General features: G+C 38.5%; 1 protein-coding gene across 3 annotated transcripts in view; it reads right to left on the bottom strand.

Annotated features, from left to right (window-relative positions):
• Nucleotides 1-21,616, bottom strand: part of GPM6B (glycoprotein M6B) — a 115,031-nt gene that overhangs the window by 11,326 nt on the left and 82,089 nt on the right. For all 3 annotated transcript variants that reach the window (XM_088144923.1, XM_088144922.1, XM_088144924.1), the window contains exon 2: nucleotides 4,471-4,657. In XM_088144923.1, the coding sequence (XP_088001049.1) occupies nucleotides 4,471-4,657 (187 nt within the window). The remainder of the gene's footprint in view (nucleotides 1-4,470; nucleotides 4,658-21,616) is intronic.

Below are 21,616 nucleotides of genomic sequence, written 5' to 3'. Positions count from 1 at the left end.
GAAAAAAACTGGATCTTACGCCAATAACTCTTATTGTTTCCAAGACCTCACTTCTACTTTAGGCATCCTGGTCTCTAGTCTAATGCAATGTTGAGCACCATCTAGGAGCAGAAAGAATATATCTGAAAAACTTAACTTTGTAGCATCTCCATTTCCTCTCTGTTGATAGTTAAAACTCTGTTGAAGAGTTCTAAATTGCTGGGATCAATTCTCCTCCCCTGGAGAAGGATTAATAGCTATTGAGAATCTTACAGTATAGCCTATTGGTTCAGTTTACTTACATGCTCCATATCCAGTAAGCCATTTATTTAAAATAGATAAAATCAGTTTGAGATAGGAACCAACTCTTGCCAAGTTTCATGTAATGCCCTCTAGTATTCTTGATGGCAGGCTGTTTATGCTACTATATCATTTACAATTTTGCCGCTATGGATCAGAAAGAAATTAAATGCTTTCATATTGTCCTTTGATGCAATACATTAATGAAACAAAATAAAAGCATTTGATTTGCCAGACTGCATATAAATCTGGATCTCAAGCTTTTAAAAAGAATTTAATAAAAACCCACTTTCTTAATGACTTCAACCAAAAATGCTCCAAAGTTTATAAGGCAAATGTAAAATGACTGTAGTAGGAAGTTTGTAAAACAATGTAGAAACTATATTTATATGTTGTATCCTTGCTTTGGTGAATCATAATTCAACTGGGAAACAGAATTTTATATTTAGGTTAAATCCAACAATCCTGATTCATAAAGACTAATTTTGTTTATCTTTTATTTTTGATATCACTGGCTATTTGTTTAGCTCAACTGCAACGACACAGAATTATAAACAAGCTGAGCTCTGTACCCCAATGAAGATGAGAATTAATAATCCCTGCACTGCCTTACAATTATGTCATCCAGATAAGCTATAGATATAACTTGTTTTATGGTTGAATGAACACAAACACATTCCTCAATGAAGCAGTGAAAGATGTTACCACTTATTATGGAGCATCTGGTTCTTCTGAAGCTCAATTTGGACACTCAATCATTTTTGCAGTAATCATGTAATTATATTTTTTTCTCCTGGAGTCCATATTTTCATTCAAGTTACATTGAATAATGTTGAGTGAAATTTTCATTTTTCTATTTTGTTGCAGAATCTCTCCATCCAATCTCTCCAGCAAGACCTCTTTTTTGTGATTATTCTTTATCCTATCTTTTTTCTAAGTTGCAAATTCTCCTGTCCTCACAATAGTTAAATTCTTTATTTTTTTCCTCACATAATCTAGGTCAAATCTAAATGGTCTCCAACACTTAAGTCAGTTTATAAAGTGTATTTATTGCAGTTTAGAGACACATAAACAACACTTTTAGAGTATGTAAACTATTAATTTGGAGAACTTCAGTATTATGTCCATGAATAAAAGAAAGATGATGAAGCAATGCAGGAGATCAGGAAAACGTATCACATAAGGCAGGGGATCTTAAATTGTAGGTTACAATCCCTGGGGGGGTCATGAGCAAACAAAGCAGGATAATGGTCAGAATTTGCTGGTATGAGCAAGCTGGCTACTGACTTTGTCCAAACAGAGTGGAGGTGAAAGCTCGGTCTGTGGTCTGACAAGACTCTGGCTGTGTATGTGCAAGTCTGATGGCATCAACAGTGGGTCCAGCTCTGCTTGGACAAGCTAGCAGTTAGCTTGTCCCTATAAAGTGGAATGCAATGCACCAAACACAGCCTGCTGGCTTACAGCTGGATTGCTGTTAGAATTCGCTCCTGTTCCAGGCCAGAAGCAAACTCAGGGTTTTCAACAGTTGTTGTAATAAAGAGAAATACTAATACGTCATTAATATGAAGAGAGAAATGTGTGTCTTAAACAGAAAGCCCACATTTCAAGAATTATGCAAGATCATATTGCCCATTAAAATTATGGTTTTCATTCAATTATTTCATTGCTTATTTCCAATGAATAGGTTTTATTGTGTAAAGTTGCAAATTTTAGCAATGCTTTATTTGATGCAGAAATCAATATTTTATTTATTGATTTGATTTAGAGGCTGCCTGACTCCTCAGTGGGTGACTTGCAATTAAAAGGAAAAGAGAAAGAACAAACGTATGTCAAAAACACACACACAACTAACTGGAAGATTATCTCAGTATCACAAAACCCCAAACCATAGGGGCTTCTCAACCAAGACATCCCCAAGTCTAGGAGAACAACCAAATTTTTAATAGTTTCCAGAAAGTCATTAAGTTGGGAGCAATACAGATCTCAAGGCAAGAACCAACACATAGAAGACATCTTTGGGGCCACAAGATGACATTTTTTAATCAATGGGACCCAAGGCATGCCCACTCTGCCTGACTGCACTGGACCAGCAGACATATTTAGAGACAGGAGGTTCCTCAATAGCCAGGCCCTATGCCATGAAGGGCTTTATAGGTAATAACCAGTACCTTAAACTGCACCCAGAAGCCAACTGGTAACCAGCACAGTTTGCAAAGCAGTGGGAACCAGTGAGCATATTTCAACACACCCATTACTGCCTGTGCTGCTACATTCAGGACCAGCTGTAGCTTCCAGCTATTCTTCAAGGACAACCCCATGTAGAGAGCATTACAGTAAGCCAATCATGAGGCGACCAAAGCATGAGTGTCTGTGTGAAGCTCTTCCTATCCAGAAACTGTATACCAGATGAGCCTGTGCAAAGGCCTTCTTAGGCACACCTGCCACCTGCTCACTGAGCAGAAGCTGTGAGTCCAAGAAGACCTGCCAGCCTGTGCACAAGACCTGCATGGGGAAATGCAACTGCAATGAAGACTAAATCAGGAAGATTAAACAAATAGAGTCATTAGGTCTTGCCCAAACTTCCCCATCCAGGCCCACACAGCCTCCAGACACTGAGACAGGACTTTGACAGTATCACTTGGTCAGCCTGGTACCAAGACGTACAATTGAGTATCATCAACATATAGATGACACCTGATCCATGAAGAAGAGGAGAAGAACCACAAAACAGTGCTTCTTACTCCTAACCTCCAATGCCAGTCCAAAAGGATACCATGATTGATGTTATTGAAAGCCACTGAAAGATCAAGAAGCACCAGGGTTGTATAAGAATAAAATGGAAATATGCAGGAATCATTATTTAGGAAAAAGGTGTTGAAAAGTCAGAACAACAAAATAGCATTTTGAAGTGGCTCAAGTAGACACCTCCCTAATTCACTGAAGGATAAGAAGGAGAATGACGTACAGCACAATCAGGGTTGAACAATTCTGTTATTATAGCAAATCTCAATAAAATTAGTTTTAGCTTTCTGCTGGAGTTGATTTCACACCATTCCAACTCCCCCACAGATCAACAAGTGCGACCAATGCTGCCTCCATATTGAACACTGGTCGGAAGCCCAACTGAAACAGGTCTAGATAATATGTTTCCTTCAGGGTCCTCTGGAACTATAGCCTAACCAGTCTTTCTATTACCTATCCCAGAAAAGGGAGCTTGGAGCCTGGATGAAAATTGTCCAGGATAGTTGGGGCCAGTGATGGTATCTTAAGAAGATTTAATTAATAAAAGTAAATGGTATGTTTATTCCTTGCCCAATTCTAATTTTAATGAGATCAGTCATTTTATTTGGGAGATCACACAAATTCATTTACCATTTTAGTGGTTCATGCACTGCAAAACTTGGGAATCCCTAAAAAAAAAAAAAGGTAACTGAATTACTAAGTGTATTCTGATATACAGAGAGGGCCACTGATAGTTTTTTGACACCTAAAATAATGTCCATGGTGTTGACATGGTGTTTAGGTCAAACACAGAAAAAACAACCTCATGCATATGACAGCTAGTATGTTCTAGAGACATACGATTAAAGCTTTAAATATACTTTCTTCAGCTTCAGGGCCAAAGGCTGAGTTCATGGTTCATTATACATCTTCCATATAATTCTGTGACAAGAATTAAAGAAATTTCATAAAAACCTCAAGTATAACTTGTTACTGATAACATTTATTACTTTATCTTTAAAATTAGCAGTTTCTTTCTCATGTTTTTGTCCAGTATATTTTTAGTGGGTCTAATCTCATGGTAATAGCCCCCTTTTTTCCCTCCAACAGTTGTTATGGAGCTGGATAACTATGCTCTCTTTCTGAGATTGATTGCTACTTTTAATTTTTTTTCCCCTGTTGAATTAAACAAGACATTTGAGGTGAAAGTACATACTGAATCCTAGCAGCCAATTTTTCTTCATTACACTTTCGATTCCACTGAATGTCATTAGTAGCCATTTTTTGAAAAGTTCTCCAGAAATTAATAAATAAATTGTCCTTTTGATGAGTTCTCCACTCAAGTGCTGACTTTTGTGAAGAATGTGCACGCAAAACATGGCTTGCATTTCTTATCATCCCTCTGGCAATTATAGTGGTTAAGGATTTCACTGCCATTGTGTAAAGAAAGAAAAATGGTTTCATACTTACACTTCAGATAACAAAGCATGGTCAGTCACGTTTGTGGAAAAATTCTGTTCAAGGATGGATATAGTTCCTGCAAGAGCCACATGACCACAGCCACAAAACAATGCTACTCCAGAGAAGCAGAGTATTGTTGCCACAAGTGAAGCATATGGAACTCCTCCCAAGCACTTAATGCAACATTCAAAACAACCTAGACAAAAAAAAAAAGGGGGGGGAGGCAACATTTAAGAATAATTATTTAGATTTCCATGTGATAAAAACATGAGTGCTAATGGGTTGCACTTAATTTAGCTAAATGACTTCCTTATATATCTGCCACCTTAAAGCACAATAGTGACAACTCTCCTGCTTGTGCAACTGATGCTTGCCAAACCACTAACTTGCTGAAGTTCATGTTTTTCCCCCAAAACTTAATTCTGGGCATTAGGTGAGCTTCCAAAAACCAGTGGAACAACACAACAAAGCAGGAAAGGAAATCTGGGGTCCAGACTTGCAAAAAGAGAAGAACTTTTCACTAAGACAAAAATCATAATTAGATTTAACTCCACAAAGGTTGCTGATAAAAAAGCTTAAATAGTCTATGCTAAAAGAGAGGGAGGGAGGGAGGAAGAAATATACTTCTTAGGTAACACAATAAATTTAACCTCATTCAATGAACCATATGATTCATTAGGATATTTCTGCAATTTAGTGAGCCAAGAATAGGAACTGGGAAATCTCCAATGTAAATGTAATCTAAACTGATAAGGATTTTCTATGCTGATTCAGTTGAGCCACTACTGTGTACATAAAAGACAATACTTAGTTTAGGAGCTTCAAAAATGGTCAGTTTTTTCTAGCCTGAACCATAGATTATCCAATCCAATCTGATGTCTGAATATGGACAAAGTGTCAAAAATCCAGAATTTGTTTACATCATTGTCTAGTATGACTGAAACAATCATTTAGCTACTTTTTAAAAATGAAATTGGATAAATAAAAATTGGCATTGTGACAGGTTCAGGCTTCTCAATAAGTTCACTTCTGATGAACTTATTTTCATCAAAATAAGTTCAAGTGTTTTTGAGCTATACTTTATGTTGTTCTCTTTAAAAAGGGTGTAGGTAACTTGGTTGTGCTGAAACATAATCTGATGAATTTTGCAGCAATAGTATTTCTTTCCATGGGGTAAACCCTTTCCCACACGTCAGACAAACTGAAATGTAAGGGGGGAGGCATTGCAAAGAATGATGCCCTTCCCACATTGAAAGAAGCTGACTGTTGGAACTGAACATGTAGATTAACATACAGTGGGGCAAAAAAGTATTTAGTCAGCCACCACTTGTGCAAGTTCTCCCACTTAAAAAGATGAGAGAGGCCTGTAATTTTCATCATAGGTATACCTCAACTATGAGAGACAAAATGGGGGGAAAAATCCAGAAAATCACATTGTCTGATTTTTAAAGAATTTATTTGCAAATCATGGTGGAAAATAAGTATTTGGTCAATATCAAAAGTTCATCTCAATACTTTGTTATATATCCTTTGTTGGCAATGACAGAGGTCAAACGTTTTCTGTAAGTCTTCACAAGGTTTTCACACACTGTTGCTGGTATTTTGGCCCATTCCTCCATGCAGATCTCCTCTAGAGCAGTGATGTTTGGGGGCTGTCGCTGGGCAACACGGACTTTCAACTCCCTCCAAAGGTTTTCCATGGGGTTGAGATCTGGAGACTGGCTAGGCCACTCCAGGACCTTGAAATGCTTCTTACGAAGCCACTCCTTCATTGCCCGGGCGGTGTGTTTGGGATCATTGTCATGCTGAAAGACCCAGCCATGTTTCATCTTCAATGCCCTTGCTGATGGAAGGAGGTGTTCACTCAAAATCTCACGATACATGGCCCCATTCATTCCTTCCTTTACACGGATCAGTCGTCCTGGTCCCTTTGCAGAAAAACAGCCCCAAAGCATGATGTTTCCACCCCCATGCTTTACAGTAGGTATGGTGTTCTTTGGATGCAACTCAGCATTCTCTCTCCTCCAAACGTGACGAGTTGAGTTTAGACCAAAACGTTCTACTTTGGTTTCATCTGACCATATGACATTCTCCCAATCCTCTTCTGGGTCATCCAAATGCTCTCTAGCAAACTTCAGACAGGCCCAGACATGTACTGGCTTAAGCAGGGGGACACGTCTGGCACTGCAGGATTTGAGTCCCTGGCAGCGTAGTGTGTTACTGATGGTAGCCTTTGTTACCTTGGTCCCAGCTCTCTGCAGGTCATTCACTAGGTCCCCCCGTGTGGTTCTGGGATTTTTGCTCACCGTTCTTGTGATCATTTTGACCCCACGGAGTGAGATCTTGCGTGGAGCCCCAGATCAAGGGAGATTATCAGTGGTCTTGTATGTCTTCCATTTTCTAATTATTGCTCCCACAGTTGATTTCTTCACACCAAGCTGCTTGCCTATTGCAGATTCAGTCTTCCCAGCCTGGTGCAGGTCTACAATTTTGTTTCTGGTGTCCTTCAACAGCTCTTTGGTCTTGGCCATAGTGGAGTTTGGAGTGTGACTGTTTGAGGTTGTGGACAGGTGTCTTTTATACTGATAACAAGGTCAAACAGGTGCCATTACTACAGGTAACAAGTGGAGGACAGAGGAGCCTCTTAAAGAAGTAGTTACAGGTCTGTGAGAGCCAGACATCTTACTTGTTTGTAGGTGACCAAATACTTATTTTCCACCATGATTTGCAAATAAATTCTTTAAAAATCAGACAATGTGATTTTCTGGATTTTTTTTCTCATTTTGTCTCTCATAGTTGAGGTATACCTATGATGAAAATTACAGGCCTCTCTCATCTTTTTAAGTGGGAGAACATGCACAATTGGTGGCTGACTAAATACTTTTTTGCCCCACTGTAGGCACTGAAGAATCAGTCAAACAGTTTCTTTGCGGTAACGAGCAAATAATTATTTCGTGTCAAGTACGGTAAGAAAAAGGGTAGATTAGGACAGCAAAGGAAAGTGGCATCCGTCATACCAAGTAAGTGAAGCACTAAGCTTGTTACATTAAATATAAAAGGCAAACAAAATCTAAGTAACACAACAAGCCAAAGCAGCTAACAATCAGACTCAAAGTAGAGTAAATCTCACAAGAGTTTAGTGACTGAGAATGAACAATGCCACCTGGAGCAAGTCACAGTAAAAGGAACCATCACTCTCCTGCCACAATGGAATGGGCTTTGCCAGTAATCTGTTTAATGGACTTCTAGGTGCCCTAGGACTTCTGTCCCTGAAACCTAGGACACTCTCCACGAAGCCCTGCTCCTCCCCAATTATTTGAGAAAGTAGCTTTTTAAAGAGCACTGTTGTCTTGCTCCAAGTAGATAGTGATGTTGGTCAGGACCAGAATTTCATGGAGGTCCAATAGAAACCAAGGCTGGTTTGCCCCACTTGCCCCAACAGTGCTAAAAAACCTATATAAACCTGTTTCATCTCTCGATTCTGAGTTTATCCAAGTCAAATATATATCCCTAAAAGTCATCCTCATATCATGGCTTTGAGAAACACCTGTTCCCATTCTTTACAAGGAGAGTTACATGGTTTATTCCCGGAATATACAATGAGAACCACATTGAACAACTGCTATTTAAACAAATTCTTAATTCTTGTCAGGAAACTGACTTGAGTGGCTGCTTTGAAGAGGAAATAGAATTCAGATACAGAAAACTTAGCATATTTCAGCCAAATCAAATCCAAAGAGAGCTAAAGAAGGACTTCAGCTCCAAAATACTGCAGCTGCTGTAGATGTTACCCCACAAAGGAATACAGTGGTACCTCTACTTACGAATGCCCCTACTTACGAAAATTTCGAGATACGACCAGCTCCGACCCCAAAAATTTACCTCTACTTACGAACTCGCCTCGACTTACGAACTGGATCTGTGGCCATTTTCCCTGCTGCCACGCGGTCGCGGCTTCCTGTGGGCGAGATCGCGGTAGCAAGGAGACGTTCGGTGAGGCTTGTGGTGTGTTTTGTGGCATTCTGGAAGGTTCTGGAAGGTGTTTGGTGTGCTTGTCAGCATGGCTCCAAAGAATATGCAGAGCAGGCGTGGCAAGAATAAGGCTTTGAAGAAAAAAGTGACGATCGAACTTAAGAAGGACATTATAGAAAAGCACAATCGTGGTATTCGTGTGACTGATCTGGCCTCGGAGTACAAGATGGCGAAGTCGACCATCTCGACTATTCTGAAGAATAAAGATGCCATCAGAGGAGCTGATGTGGCAAAAGGAGTGACAATCTTAACGAGGAAGAGGACACAAGTGGTGGAAGAGGTGGAAAAGCTGTTGTTGGTGTGGCTGAATGAGAAACAGCTGGCAGGTGATAGCGTGAGTGAAGCTATCATCTGTGAAAAAGCCAGGAAGCTGCACAGTGATTTACTGCGGGAAAACCCCTCTACCAGCGCAGCAAGTGAGGAATTTAAAGCCAGCAGAGGCAGGTTTGAGAAATTCCGAAAGAGAAGTGGCATCCACAGTGTGGCAAGACATGGTGAGGCTTCCAGTTCTGACAAGGCTGCTGCAGAAGCCTACAAGAAAGACTTTGAGGACTTCATGAAGGCGGAAGGATACGTCGCTCAGCAAGTGTTCAACTGCGACAAGACAGGGTTCTTCTGGAAGAAGATGCCAAACAGAACCTACATCACGCGGGAGGAAAAGGCACTGCCAGGGCACAAGCCCATGAAGGACAGATTGACCCTTTTGCTGTGTGCGAATGCAAGCGCCGACCTGAAGATTAAGCCGCTGCTCGTGTACCATTCCCAGACCTCTCGTGCGTTCAGGGACCACAATGTGAACAAGGCCAGACTGCCTGTCATGTGGAGGGCCAATGCGAGAGCGTGGGTCACAAGGCAGTTGTTCATGGAATGGCTGCACGAGATGTTCGCACCCAGCGTTAAAAAAATACCTGTCTGAGAACCAGCTGCCTGAAAGATGCCTTCTCCTGATGGACAATGCCCCGGCACACCCTCCAGCCTTGGTGGATGACATGGACACCGAGTACGACTTCATAAAGGTCAAGTTCCTCCCCTCCAACACACCTCTTCTGCAGCCCATGGACCAGCAAGTGATCTGCAACTTTAAGAACTTGTACAAAAAGGCGCTCTTCACCAGGTGTTTCAATGTCACCGAAGAAACATCCTTGACTCTCAAAGAGTTTTGGAAAAAACATTTCAATGTCCTCCACTGCATCAGCCTCATTGACAAAGCCTGGGGAGATGTCACCTGCCGGACCTTAAACTCAGCCTGGAGGAAACTGTGGCCAGAATGTGTCGCTGAATGTGAGTTCGAAGGGTCTGATGCAGAGGTAGTGGAGGAGATTGTGTCCATGGGCAAGAGCATGGGTCTGGTTGTGGATGATGCGGACATAGAGGAGCTTGTTGAGGACCATAAGGAGGAGCTGACCACAGAAGGACTTGCTCAGCTCCAGAGTGAGCAACAGAAAGCGCTTGGTGAGGAGCATTCCACTGAGGAAGAGGTGGTGAGCAGTGATGTGATAAAATCCATCATGCAGAAATGGAATGAGTGCCAGGATTTCATTGAGAAGCACCACCCCAACAGAACTGTGACAACCAGAGCGTTGAACATGATGAACGACATGTTCTCTCATTTCCGGAGGGTTATGCAGCGCAGGAAAAAACTGACTTTAGACAGGTTTTTCCCCAGAACTGAGCCTGCAGCTAAGAGGCAAAGAAGAGAAACCCCTGAAGGAGATCTCCCCGATGTCCTTTTGGAGGGGGACTCTCCCTCCAAACAATAACTGCCTCCCCACCCCATTCTCCCTCTTCATACTGTGCTTTTTTTCATGTTTTTGTGGTTTAAAAATAAAATGCATATGTTTCAGAACTGTTTAACCGTATGTGTTTACATTGAACCTTATGGGGGGGAAATGTGCCTCGACTTGCGACCAAATTCGGAGGGCGGGTTAGCCGTATTTACACTGAACCTTATGGGGATACTTGCCTCGTGGTATGACCAAATTCGGAGGGCGGAACGGATTAACCGTATTTACATTGAACCTTATGGGAAAATTTACCTCGACTTGCGACCAACTCGACTTGTGATCAGAGTCACGGAACGGATTAAGTTTGTAAGTAGAGGTACTACTGTACACTGCATAGCTTCCAACATTAGGCAAGGCTATACAGTAGCACATGTTTGCATAAATGTATTTTTCGCATTATTTTCACATAAAAAAAGCAGAAGCCATGAGAAAGTCATTCTTTTTATTTTGTCAATAAAACAAGAAGAGATTTGCCTATTTTTTCTTTTTGCCGGGTGTATCGTGATCTGCTTCAAACCATTTGAGATTAAATCTGAATGTCTTGATATTGCTAATTTCTAATCTATATGTTTTATGATATAATTTTATTAGTATAGTTTGCTTTACTAAATAAATAAATTATTAAATAAAATTGTGGCTAGCATACAAAGAAGAAAAATTATCCAGATGTTAGCGGTCCCCAAGAGAAGAATTATTCCACTTAAATAATGTCGTTTTCACTCTTTGAAGTGATACAAAGCTTATCTGTAAAGTGCAAATACAAATAGGGTAAATAACTTCCTTGACCAAAAAAAAAATGAAAAAAAGAAAAAGAAACCCACAGTGGAAAATGTTAAAAATAGAATGTGAAAGTACAGTGATCATGTTCAATGCTATCCCAAGATACCAAAATACTTTAAATGTAAACTATGCATGACTGATACACATCAATGCAACTATCTTTCAATGGCCATTTTGTCTAAAGTATCAGTAGAACCTCTTGTGCAGCTTAGCAGAAGAACAAATTTTTGTCCTCAGGCTTGTAAGCAGCAGTTACCATGGAAGCAGATTAATAACAGCTCAGTAGTTTGCCCAAAGCTGACAGTGAACCTGGCTACAGATTTAACACACTCACAAAAGGAGGCCAGTTAAAAACAAGGACTCACATTATTCTCTTAGAAATGAAAGCTTTAGAATGCTAGTGTGCAAATATATGCACGCATGCACACTAACACCATTTTTTTTTTAAAAAAAAGAGAGATTCAGATAGAAGAAAGACAAGAATCATGTCTCCTAGAAACCACAACATACAGATGCTGAGAAACAGACTAACAATCTAGCATGGGCAGTCAATGCATAAAAGAGTGTAATAACTTGAATAACATTCACAGCCAACCATCCCAGGATTGTATTCTGATCTGTATATTGTTATAAATAGAGGGAATCTACTGAACACTATAGGCAATGAATTGCTGTGTGAATTAAATGTAATCCATTGAAACATTTGTTCTGTTCTCCTGACTCTACAAATAATTGCTAAACTGAATTTTTTTTTTTTAAATGGCTACTTCAAAACTCAACATCCTTCTATGAGAAGTCATTAATTGCTTTCAAGATCCAAATATAAAGCTTAATCCTGGCTAATTCCACAAGCCAAAATAGATAAGGTTGATGTCAGTCCTATAAGGTAGATCAGACTAAGAAACCAATGCCATATAGATCTAAAATTATTTTTACTGGAAATTTGAATAACTGAGTTCTTGGTATGTAGTAATTGAATTTTGCAAGTCTGTATGTGTTTCCCTTCTCCTTCACTTTATCTTTGTGTGGGTTAGGGGGGCCTGTCTGAAAATTTTTCTTAAATTAGTTTCTTGGAATGGACAAGCCACACTTGTCTAATCGTGCCTTGGTAGCAGCTCTTCCTCCGGTCCTGCAAGGGGCTTTCCTATGCCCTCTACAGATACCGAGAACTCAGTTATTCAAATAGCACAGCTGGGTACTCAGACTGTATATTCTAAAAGGAATTTACAGCAATACAACTAGACAGCATTTGGTCTCTAAGTGTCTTCAGTTGGCACAGAACTGAGCAACATTACCCATAAGATGTCCAATGAATTTTCATAATGAGCTTTTGAAGTCTGCAGAAAGTGCTTTCTGGAAGCCTATTCTAGTATCATCTGAAAGGGTTCTGCTGGATGGTACTGAACAAATACAGCAGTAACAGGGAGTGAGATCTTTTTGCTGCCCACCTACCATAGAAGCTTAATAGCAGAGTCAGTACTGAACAAGTATATTCAACTAGACTCATTATGACTCTTCTGCTATTTGTCCACTAGTCATACAACTTGTCATTACACTGCCCTTTCCAGAATTCACTGTCCTTTGCTTTTCAGAGAACTGATATGCCACTATGGATACATCAAGGATATTTGGGAGCAAACATATCAACAAGTCTATTTTTGCTCCTCAGTCCTAGTGGAGAACAATGCCTTTATTGGATTACTAGTTATAGTCTTAGGGAAATCCTTAAGAAGCTATAGAAAATAATTGATATTCATCATCCTCCGTGAGTAGAACATCAAATTAGGCACACTGTAGAGCTTACAGTTTATTTGAAAATAACTGATAAAGTAATAAGGTGCAATAATTACTTGCTTCCCATTGGCAGAAATTGTCAACTACAGAAAACCACAGGGCTGCCTCATTTTTTGATCTAGATTTTACTAAGACATGGTCATGGAATTTTAACCAGCTTTAAGCAGTTTTGCATGAATATTAAAGTCTCCTAAGGCTATTCCTAGTCTTGGCTTTTCAGGATCACACTGACAATTATCTTCATCAATACATGGTATGTAAATAATTGTACCTTGAGATACTGATACATGGCATAGATATTCCAACTGTTGAACTAGACAGGTGACCATATTCCTTGTAGATTATTTTTCCTCTCTTCTCACCTCACACAACATCAAAGACTCTGATGGGCATATATGGGAGAGGTTGACTTTTCCTTTTGCCCATTCAATTCTCTCTTCCACAATTAATGAATTTTCTGCCCTGCAGCCTGAAGCTCCTTGGCTTCTGTGCGTAAACTGGCTGGAATTAATTCTGGATTTCAACACCTTTCTCCTCTTTGCCCATGGTGATTTCCTGATGATCTATCTAGAGCATGTTTACCATGGCCTCCAATAGGTGGATTCTCCTATTTCTAAATCCTTCCCACTTGAACCTGGAAAGCAAACAACAATTGCTTTCTTTTGGTAGGCAGGTCTTTAAGGACATGTGGTTTCCATTGCTAGACCTTTTATATGAGCCACCCTTTGCTGATTTGACTCATTTCCATCTGGTATGTGTGGAACAGTAGAAAGGAAAATGAAGAAAACACCACCTTTACAATTTTTTCTATCCCTTGAGCTCTAGGAGAATTCTTCTCAGTTTTTTTTTTTAAGTTCATCATTTCATCATTCCATCACTGAAGAAGAGGGATATATCTCTTCCCCATTTTACTGGCAAACTTGTTAAAAGTGCTTTTCTAGGTTCCCCCAATGAACTTATTTCTTTTTAAGTTCCAATAAAGCAACAGAAAACAAAAACACAGATTCACTGGTTGAGAATCCTTCAGGAAGGGGCAGGGAGTCCAGCAGCCCAGGACAAAATGACTATGCAGGGCAGCAACCAGTGACCAAAGAAGGAGGCACTACTCCACTGTGCAAGTAGTCAACTGGACTGAAGTCGAGTGAAATAAAAAGCAGTACGCAAGCAGCACAGCACCACTTATGCTGGCCTATCTCTGAAAAAACTACCTTGATGCATAGCAGAAAAGGACTAGTATGGATGTTGCCTTCATCATGGAAGATGGGGAGAGAGATGCCACGATTCCTGACCATAAGAAACATTGGTCTGTTCCTGTGCTGGGGCAACCTGCTCATGCAGATCTAAGTGAGATTAAAAAATGCTTTCTCTTTAACTGAATGATCATTCATTGTTATCACTTGCATACATATTCATCATACTATTCCCTTGTAAGATAAACATAAACCAGAGAACAGAAGAGAAATAAAAAAATAGAAAAAACACATAAATTAAAGGTATGAGGGTTTTTTTTTAAAAAAAAGAAAGAAAACATAATGTAACTAAAACTCACAGCAGCACCATTTATACTTTTCAAGACTTGCAAATCATGTTTGCTTCTATCATACTCTGGTTCATACACTGCTTTTGTGCTCCCCCCCCCCCAGGACCTCATCAACTACATTCAACTACATTTCACCAGTCATTGTTTCCTCTCAATCAATCCATTCATTCTTTCTATATAACCAAATCACGTTAAGGTAATTTTTTTCATACTAACCGTTCACCTTTGTACTGAGTCCACATTCATTCAGCACCCATACATTCTTGATCTTATCTCTTATTTCTGTACAACAATTTCCAGATCCATTTTTTCATTGTATCATACAGTCTATCCAACATTTACTGCAAATCATTTGGGCTGTCAGCCAACGTGACATGATCTGTAAACAAAACTTCACATGCATTTACATCTGCAACCTATATAGGTCTAGGATCATTCATTTGTTCATTTGATTCTTACACATTTATCCATAAACAGATTAATCAATCAAGGGGACATCTTACATCCTCATCAGTGTTGAACCATTTGCTAAACATTCCATTTATTCTCATGCATGCTTCACTTTCATAATATTCTATTATCACATTCAACAATCAAACTTCAACTCCATATTCACATAGAACATCCCATAATTAAAACTATTCACTTTATTATGTTTTTTTCTAAATCAACAAATATATAATACAAATGTTCTTTCTCATATTCATATATTTCTCAGAACAAAACCTGTATGTTCCCTGCCCAGCATAAAGCCACATTGCATTTCTCAAATTTCTCTTGTATCCTTTCAACCAAATTCAATCAAAATTCTGTCAAGCATATTCCCAGGCATACTTCCCAAATTAATTTCTTGTAATTTTTGCATACACTCTTGCTACCTTTCCCTTTGAATAGGGGAGAGAGATTCTTCCAAACATCAGGCACAGATGCGTTTAAATCACACAGCCACTCCATTAAAAAGAAAAAAAAATCATATACATATTTTAAATTTCTCTAATTATATTATTTACACCTTCAGGCTTATCACTTTTCAATATTCTCACAGAATTTATGACTTTTTAAATTTTTATTTTTTTTGGAACACTTTTGTAGCTTTCATTTTCAATTCCACTTGTCAACAAATTACCAAAATTGGTGTATACAACTCTACAATACTACTTCAGTATCTCAAATCATTCCATAATTTTTATTTTTAAATCCATTCAGTCTGCTACAGGACCCTTGCTTAGACCACCCACTTTCAAAACAATCTTTTGTTTCCATTGGTCTGTGTTTTCTCTCCCTCTTTTATTCTTAACCAGTCCTTGCTTTCTTTGACTACATTCATTGGAATTATCCTTTTCTCTCTATATGCATGATACAATATCTGTCTCTCATCCTCATTTTTGCAGCATTCTTTCCCCCTTCGTCTACATCCTCTTTCCCTTCATCGTTCCACTAAGCATTCTTTTTCATATTTCCCATTGGCATAATTCCACACACTTCTGTGATACTCTGCAATATACTTCTTTATGCTCTGTTCCAAGAAACATCTAGTTCCTCTTTCCTTTTGCCTTCTTTTCATCCATTCTCTTCAAAGATTAATCTGCCTTCTACACTTCTACACTTTTTCATTCAGGTTTTGTACTTTCTCTTACTGCAGTTGTTCTACTTTCACTCTAACTTCCGTCTCTACTTTCCTTTTCTCCCATTTTCCTTTTCTCCCCAATATCTACTCCTGAAACTAAAAAAAAAAAAAAAAAATCAGTCCCACATTTAGAACCTTCATCACTCTTGTAATGTTCACTGATTCTATGACTCTTTCATCATTAGAATCCAATCAATCGTATTTTAGATTTATATTCATTCTTTTACTGTGTCTACGTATGAACAAACTCATACCATGAAATTTGAAAAAAACATTTTCTAGGTAGATTCTTATGAAGTAGTCATAATTCTCATGCCATTCTGTGAAAGCAAGGATTTCTAATCTAGAGACTACCTTGCAAGAGAACGTTGTATCGCCCACTTCCCACCAACTAGAAGGTGTAATGACACATGTTAAGGATGCGTCAGAGCTTGCAATTAATCCTAATGACGTTCTTCTCACTGAAAAAATATATTTTTATGTTACTTCAATTTAAACTAGTCTGAACCTTTTGCTAGAAAACAGCTGTTAATTAACAGCCTAGCATTTAGAAGTCAACTTGTCTGACAGTCAGTAAAGACCCGTGTCAATTAACAAACAGAAGGAAGCTTGATCTGTGACTTCGAGAATGCAAGAAGTTGATCCCATGTTTGGCATCAGCACTGATCTAGGTCTTTTCTAGTCTGTGACAATAAGTATTTATAAACACATGAAACAAGTGCAAGAACATTCTTCTTGATCCATCTCTTCGAAATAATGATTACAGACTTATTAGCAACTATATTGTTGGAGCTCTATAATCAATTATATAATCATTATTTTTTGTATCATTTTATGAGGTTTATATTACAGTAATATTAACGCTTGAGAAAGACAAAATGTTCGATATGGGTTTCTACTATCTTCTGTTCATTGAATTTCAATTTCCTCCACTCAGTGCTAGAGTTATTGTAAGTGAATTTGTCTCCCAACCTATCAAATTATATGTGGCACCCGACAAAGATACCCCTTGTCTCTAATCTTAAGGGTGTGGTTACACTTGACACTTAATGAACTCATTCTTATATGCTGATGATATGGTGGCTAATCTTGATAAATTTTGCAATGTCTTGTTGAACTCATGTAGCAATATAACATATAATCCATTATCATAATATCTTGGAACTCGAAGAAATCTAATTTATTGCCTTTGGATTTGCCATATCTATAGATTATATACATAATGAAGATATGTAATTTGTAAAGATTCTATAAAATATTTGGGCTTATATCTCTGAAATTTTGGCATGTTTTAAGATCCACATAAACAAAACAGGGGTCTTTGTTCCCACTCTGGGAAGCTGCCAGGCACATTTGATTATTAATAGGTAAGTGGTTATGTTTTGATCCAAATCACATGAGAAATTAGCACTGCAGAATAACCCAAAATTTGAAAATAGCAGGGAAGATGCTTTACTGGAATGGATGGGCTAATCAGCAGATGAGCACAGATCAGATTTCTAATGGTTGTTATAGTAGCCTACTAGTGTTAATGATCTTTCAAGAAATCCAAGTGGTTCTTGTTTCTTGAGTTTGCCAGCCTTTCAGAGCTGAACATTAATCTTGAAAGCTTGCCAAGGAATTCTTTCACACAATTTACTTTTTTTTCCCCTACCATTTTTCCCGCAAGTGCAGGATTCATTGGTTGCAACAGGAGTTGACCGACCAGCTTGCCACTGTATACCTACTATAATTAAGGTGCAGTTACTCTGCTTCCCCCCTCACCTGCACTCAAAAATCTCTTCTGTAACAGCTCTGTTTCCTCCCTTAACTTTCTTGCTGCTTCCTCTGTATTTCCAAGGTCTGTAAGGTATTCCAGCACACGGATCATGGGAGCTGGAATGCGGAATTGATTTGAGATGTTGAAACTGTCTTCCCTGCAAGTGGTCTGCCTGCTCCCCTCCTTGCCACATGTCACTCTGCCCATCACCACCATGATACTATTGCCTGTTCCATCACTCCTCAAGAAACCAACTGCCCTGATCCTTGCCTGCTCTCCCCAGACCAGACAGACCCATCCACAGCTCAAACTATTTCTCCCAGTGGGCTTGCTGGGTCCCCAGAACACTTCTGACTCAGCAGCCCTTGGTTCCAGCTAGACAACAGCCAGACAACTCTCACCATACCAATACCTCCACTCCTCCCTATCAAGGGACAATAGGGCAAAAACAATCTTTGGACTTTGCTATAGATGAGGATGACCCAGGAAGCTGTTGCTGCTCTTCCTCTTATAGGCAACCTCTATCTCAATTGTCTCTGGATCACACACCTCATCCAAATGGGCCTACAGATATGGACCTCCAGCACCATCCTAGCTTGGATCAACTGACCGTTTCACATACAGCTTTTTGGTATGCTAGAGAAGGCATAGGTGTAGCCTTAATTGTACCTGTGCCACATGCAATATTCCCTACTCATGATAAGGGCAGTCCCCATCCATTTGGATGTATTTTGGCCAGAATGCCCCAAGCACTACCAAAGAGAGTTTTACACAAAGCATGTTTACATTGTTGTATACAAACCGGGGTCTTTTGTCTAGGGATTACCAAGAACATGCTGTTGCTCACATTTTTTCTATTAGGTAGTATTCAGTATACTGACATTTTCTCAAGATGCTAACAACAGTAATGGCATCAATAACCATATGCAAAGCATCTAAGACTCCAAAAAGCTGCTTACTTCTAACACTAGAATATTTCACTTTGCTTCCCTAGATTTTTTCAGCAGGTAATGCTGATGTAATTGTATGCCCAGGGCTACAAGAGCTGCCTGCTACACAAACCTGCAAGCAGGCTGAGGATCATGTGGCATTGCTATCTAATTTTTCATTGATTTATGTGGACATTACTTTCCTAGGTCAGGTAAACAGGTTCAGACCCAGTTAGCACGTAGAAGGGAAACTCCAAGGACTAGAGACTTGACTGAAAAGTTTAAAAAACGCCCTGAAGTGACTTCTGGTGAGGATTCATGGCAAACTAGATATCCTGAAAGAGTGGGGACGGCACTGCAGTGAGATCAGCAACTGGAGGTGATTTCTGGCCATCTTAAATCTCTCTGGATAAAGGAGAAACTGTGAGATTGCTCATTTGCACTCCAGACAGCAACTCCTTGTGAGTAAACTTCAGGAACTGGGGTTTCTGCAGTTGGTTTGTGAGTTGAGCGGCTGGGAGTTGAGGGATTTCCATCAAGCTCACAACGCAATATAACCTATACAGACTGCTGAGCCTCATTTCTTAATCATTTTTGGAATTTGCCTCTTAACTGCTTTTCAACTATTAAGAACCTTTTGATTGACAAGTCTTGTAACATGCACCAGGTGAGCTTCCTTTAACCCTTAGTGAAAGAAATTTTAAAGATAAATTCAAGGACAAAAAGGATTTTTTTCTGAGTAAACATCAAAGGGGTAATTGGAATGTTGATTCTGGAAAGTTATAAATGGACCAAGGGTCCAGATGAATTTGAAATAAGATTCTGAAATCTTATTTCAAAATGCTGTTCATTTCAATTCTTAAAAGAAAACATGATAGGATGGGAATTTGAACGTTGGACATTAGAGGAAACAAGAAGGAACTAAAGATTACAATTAAAGGAGAAGAACACTTAATTTTGATTTACTAACACAGAATGGAGCAAAATATTTTAACATTGGATGTATTGGAGGATATTTTTGAACAATGGGCCCAGAAATTAATCTTAAAAGTGTCTGCCATTATAGATAGTTTTAAAAGATGTTTTGCAAGAGGAACAAGTTTCACTGGCAAGACTGAGACTGAACTGAAAGTGGATTTAAAGATGACGAGTTACAAGAATTATATGGAAAAAGTTGCTACACTGGATATTCAAATGTAACCAGCTGATGTCTTAAAAATTAAAAGGGATATACAAATGGCAAACCAAGGGAGAGACTTTGATAACTTTCTGGGATTTACAAAAGAGTCCTGTTAAAGTTTTGAAGGATTTTGGGAGAAGAGATTAAAAAAAAAAAAAGAAGCAGCAAGCAAGCTCTAAAACATTATTTGAAGGGATTAAAGATCAAGATTGTTAAACATAAATAAAGTCAATTTATTTGATCAAGGTTAAAATAGATATGTTGTATTTCTGGTAATGTGATGGAATGGTTTGGTGAAGGCCATGCTTGGGGAGATAAGCATTTCCTTAGCCCCCAGAATGAGCATGGGAAGGTGAAGAGGATGAGACTGGCACCACCCTAAGAAATTCGCAGTGATTGCTTGCTGGCTTGGGAAGTTGAGATTCAGTCTGGAGAGATTCTGTCTTGTAGGTGGAAACTAATAAATGCTATAGAACTATATCTGTACTGTCCTGTGGAGTTCTTTGGGCTGAACCTGACAGGTAACCCTTAATGGATTTTAATTGACTAGGACTGAATGACAGGTTTTAAGGATCTGTTATAGATAAGAGATGAGATATAAAAGTAAAAGAAGGGAACATAAAGTGGGCTCCTTTGATTAAAGTTAAAATAGATATGTTGTTATTACTGGTAACCTTATTGGACTTTTGCTGATTAGGACTGAATGACAATGTTTTAAGGATCTGTTTCTAAATAAGAGATGAGATATCGGACAAGAGATTGTTGTATTTTAAGAGAAGGTGATAAGTTGTTAAAATTGTTTATACTTGTTGTAACGAAGGGGGACGTCATATATATGTCATATATATATAACGTATATATATATAGTATATATATACGTAATATATATATATGTTATATATATATAACGTCATATATATATATTCATTCATTCATTCATTCATTCATTCATTCATTCATTCATTCATTCCAATATTGTTATATTTTTTTCTATTTTTCTTTTTGTATTATTTTTTCTTTTTTTCTACCCTCTCTATTTTTTCTATTCTTTTATTTTTTGTAGTTTGTATTAGTTTTTATCTGTATAACTGTAATGTCTAATAAAATTATTATAAAAACACCCTGAAGTAACAAGAAGCAAACTACATAGAAGGGTCCATGAAGACACCATGAGTCGACTTCAATGAAGACTATACCAGACCCATTTTTAATACACTTTTTAATAAATGTATGACATAACTCAGTATTAGTTTAGCGTACAGTATTACATTATAAAGAACTTCTGCTTGAAAAGGTACTAGTAAAATATATTTATATAGCTATTTATGAAGACTATTCAAAGCATAGGAAGTGATTCTCTGCACAGCCATCATTTCTGAAGTTGCTTCTCTAAATCTCTAATAACTGTTAGAATGTCATGGGCAATTATATACAACTCTCCATAGGAGTTTTATGGGAATCAATTTTTCCCCTATACCAGTTAAGCAAGTGGCAGATAAATTTCAGCTTATCCCTAATATTTTTAAGTACCACATATTAGAAAAATAAAATTTTAAATATGTGAAATTCCCACAACACATGCATTACATGTGCATTACATGTTTTGTTATTGTTGTGTTTTATGTCCTTATCCAGCAGCTAGCAAAGATCACAGAGAATATTCTAACAGGGATCTGCAGAGATCACCTCCTGATTTGGAGGTCTGATCCAGCGTTCTAGAAATGTCCTGA

This window comes from Python bivittatus, unplaced genomic scaffold (genome assembly GCF_059951505.1).
Source record: "Python bivittatus isolate LINGU-HERP-01145 unplaced genomic scaffold, Pbiv_v1 ctg000350_np1212, whole genome shotgun sequence".
Classification (NCBI taxonomy): Eukaryota; Metazoa; Chordata; class Lepidosauria; order Squamata; family Pythonidae; genus Python; species Python bivittatus.
The sequence above is the reverse complement of the archived record's forward strand: the minus strand, read 5'-3'. Positions and strand labels throughout refer to the sequence as shown.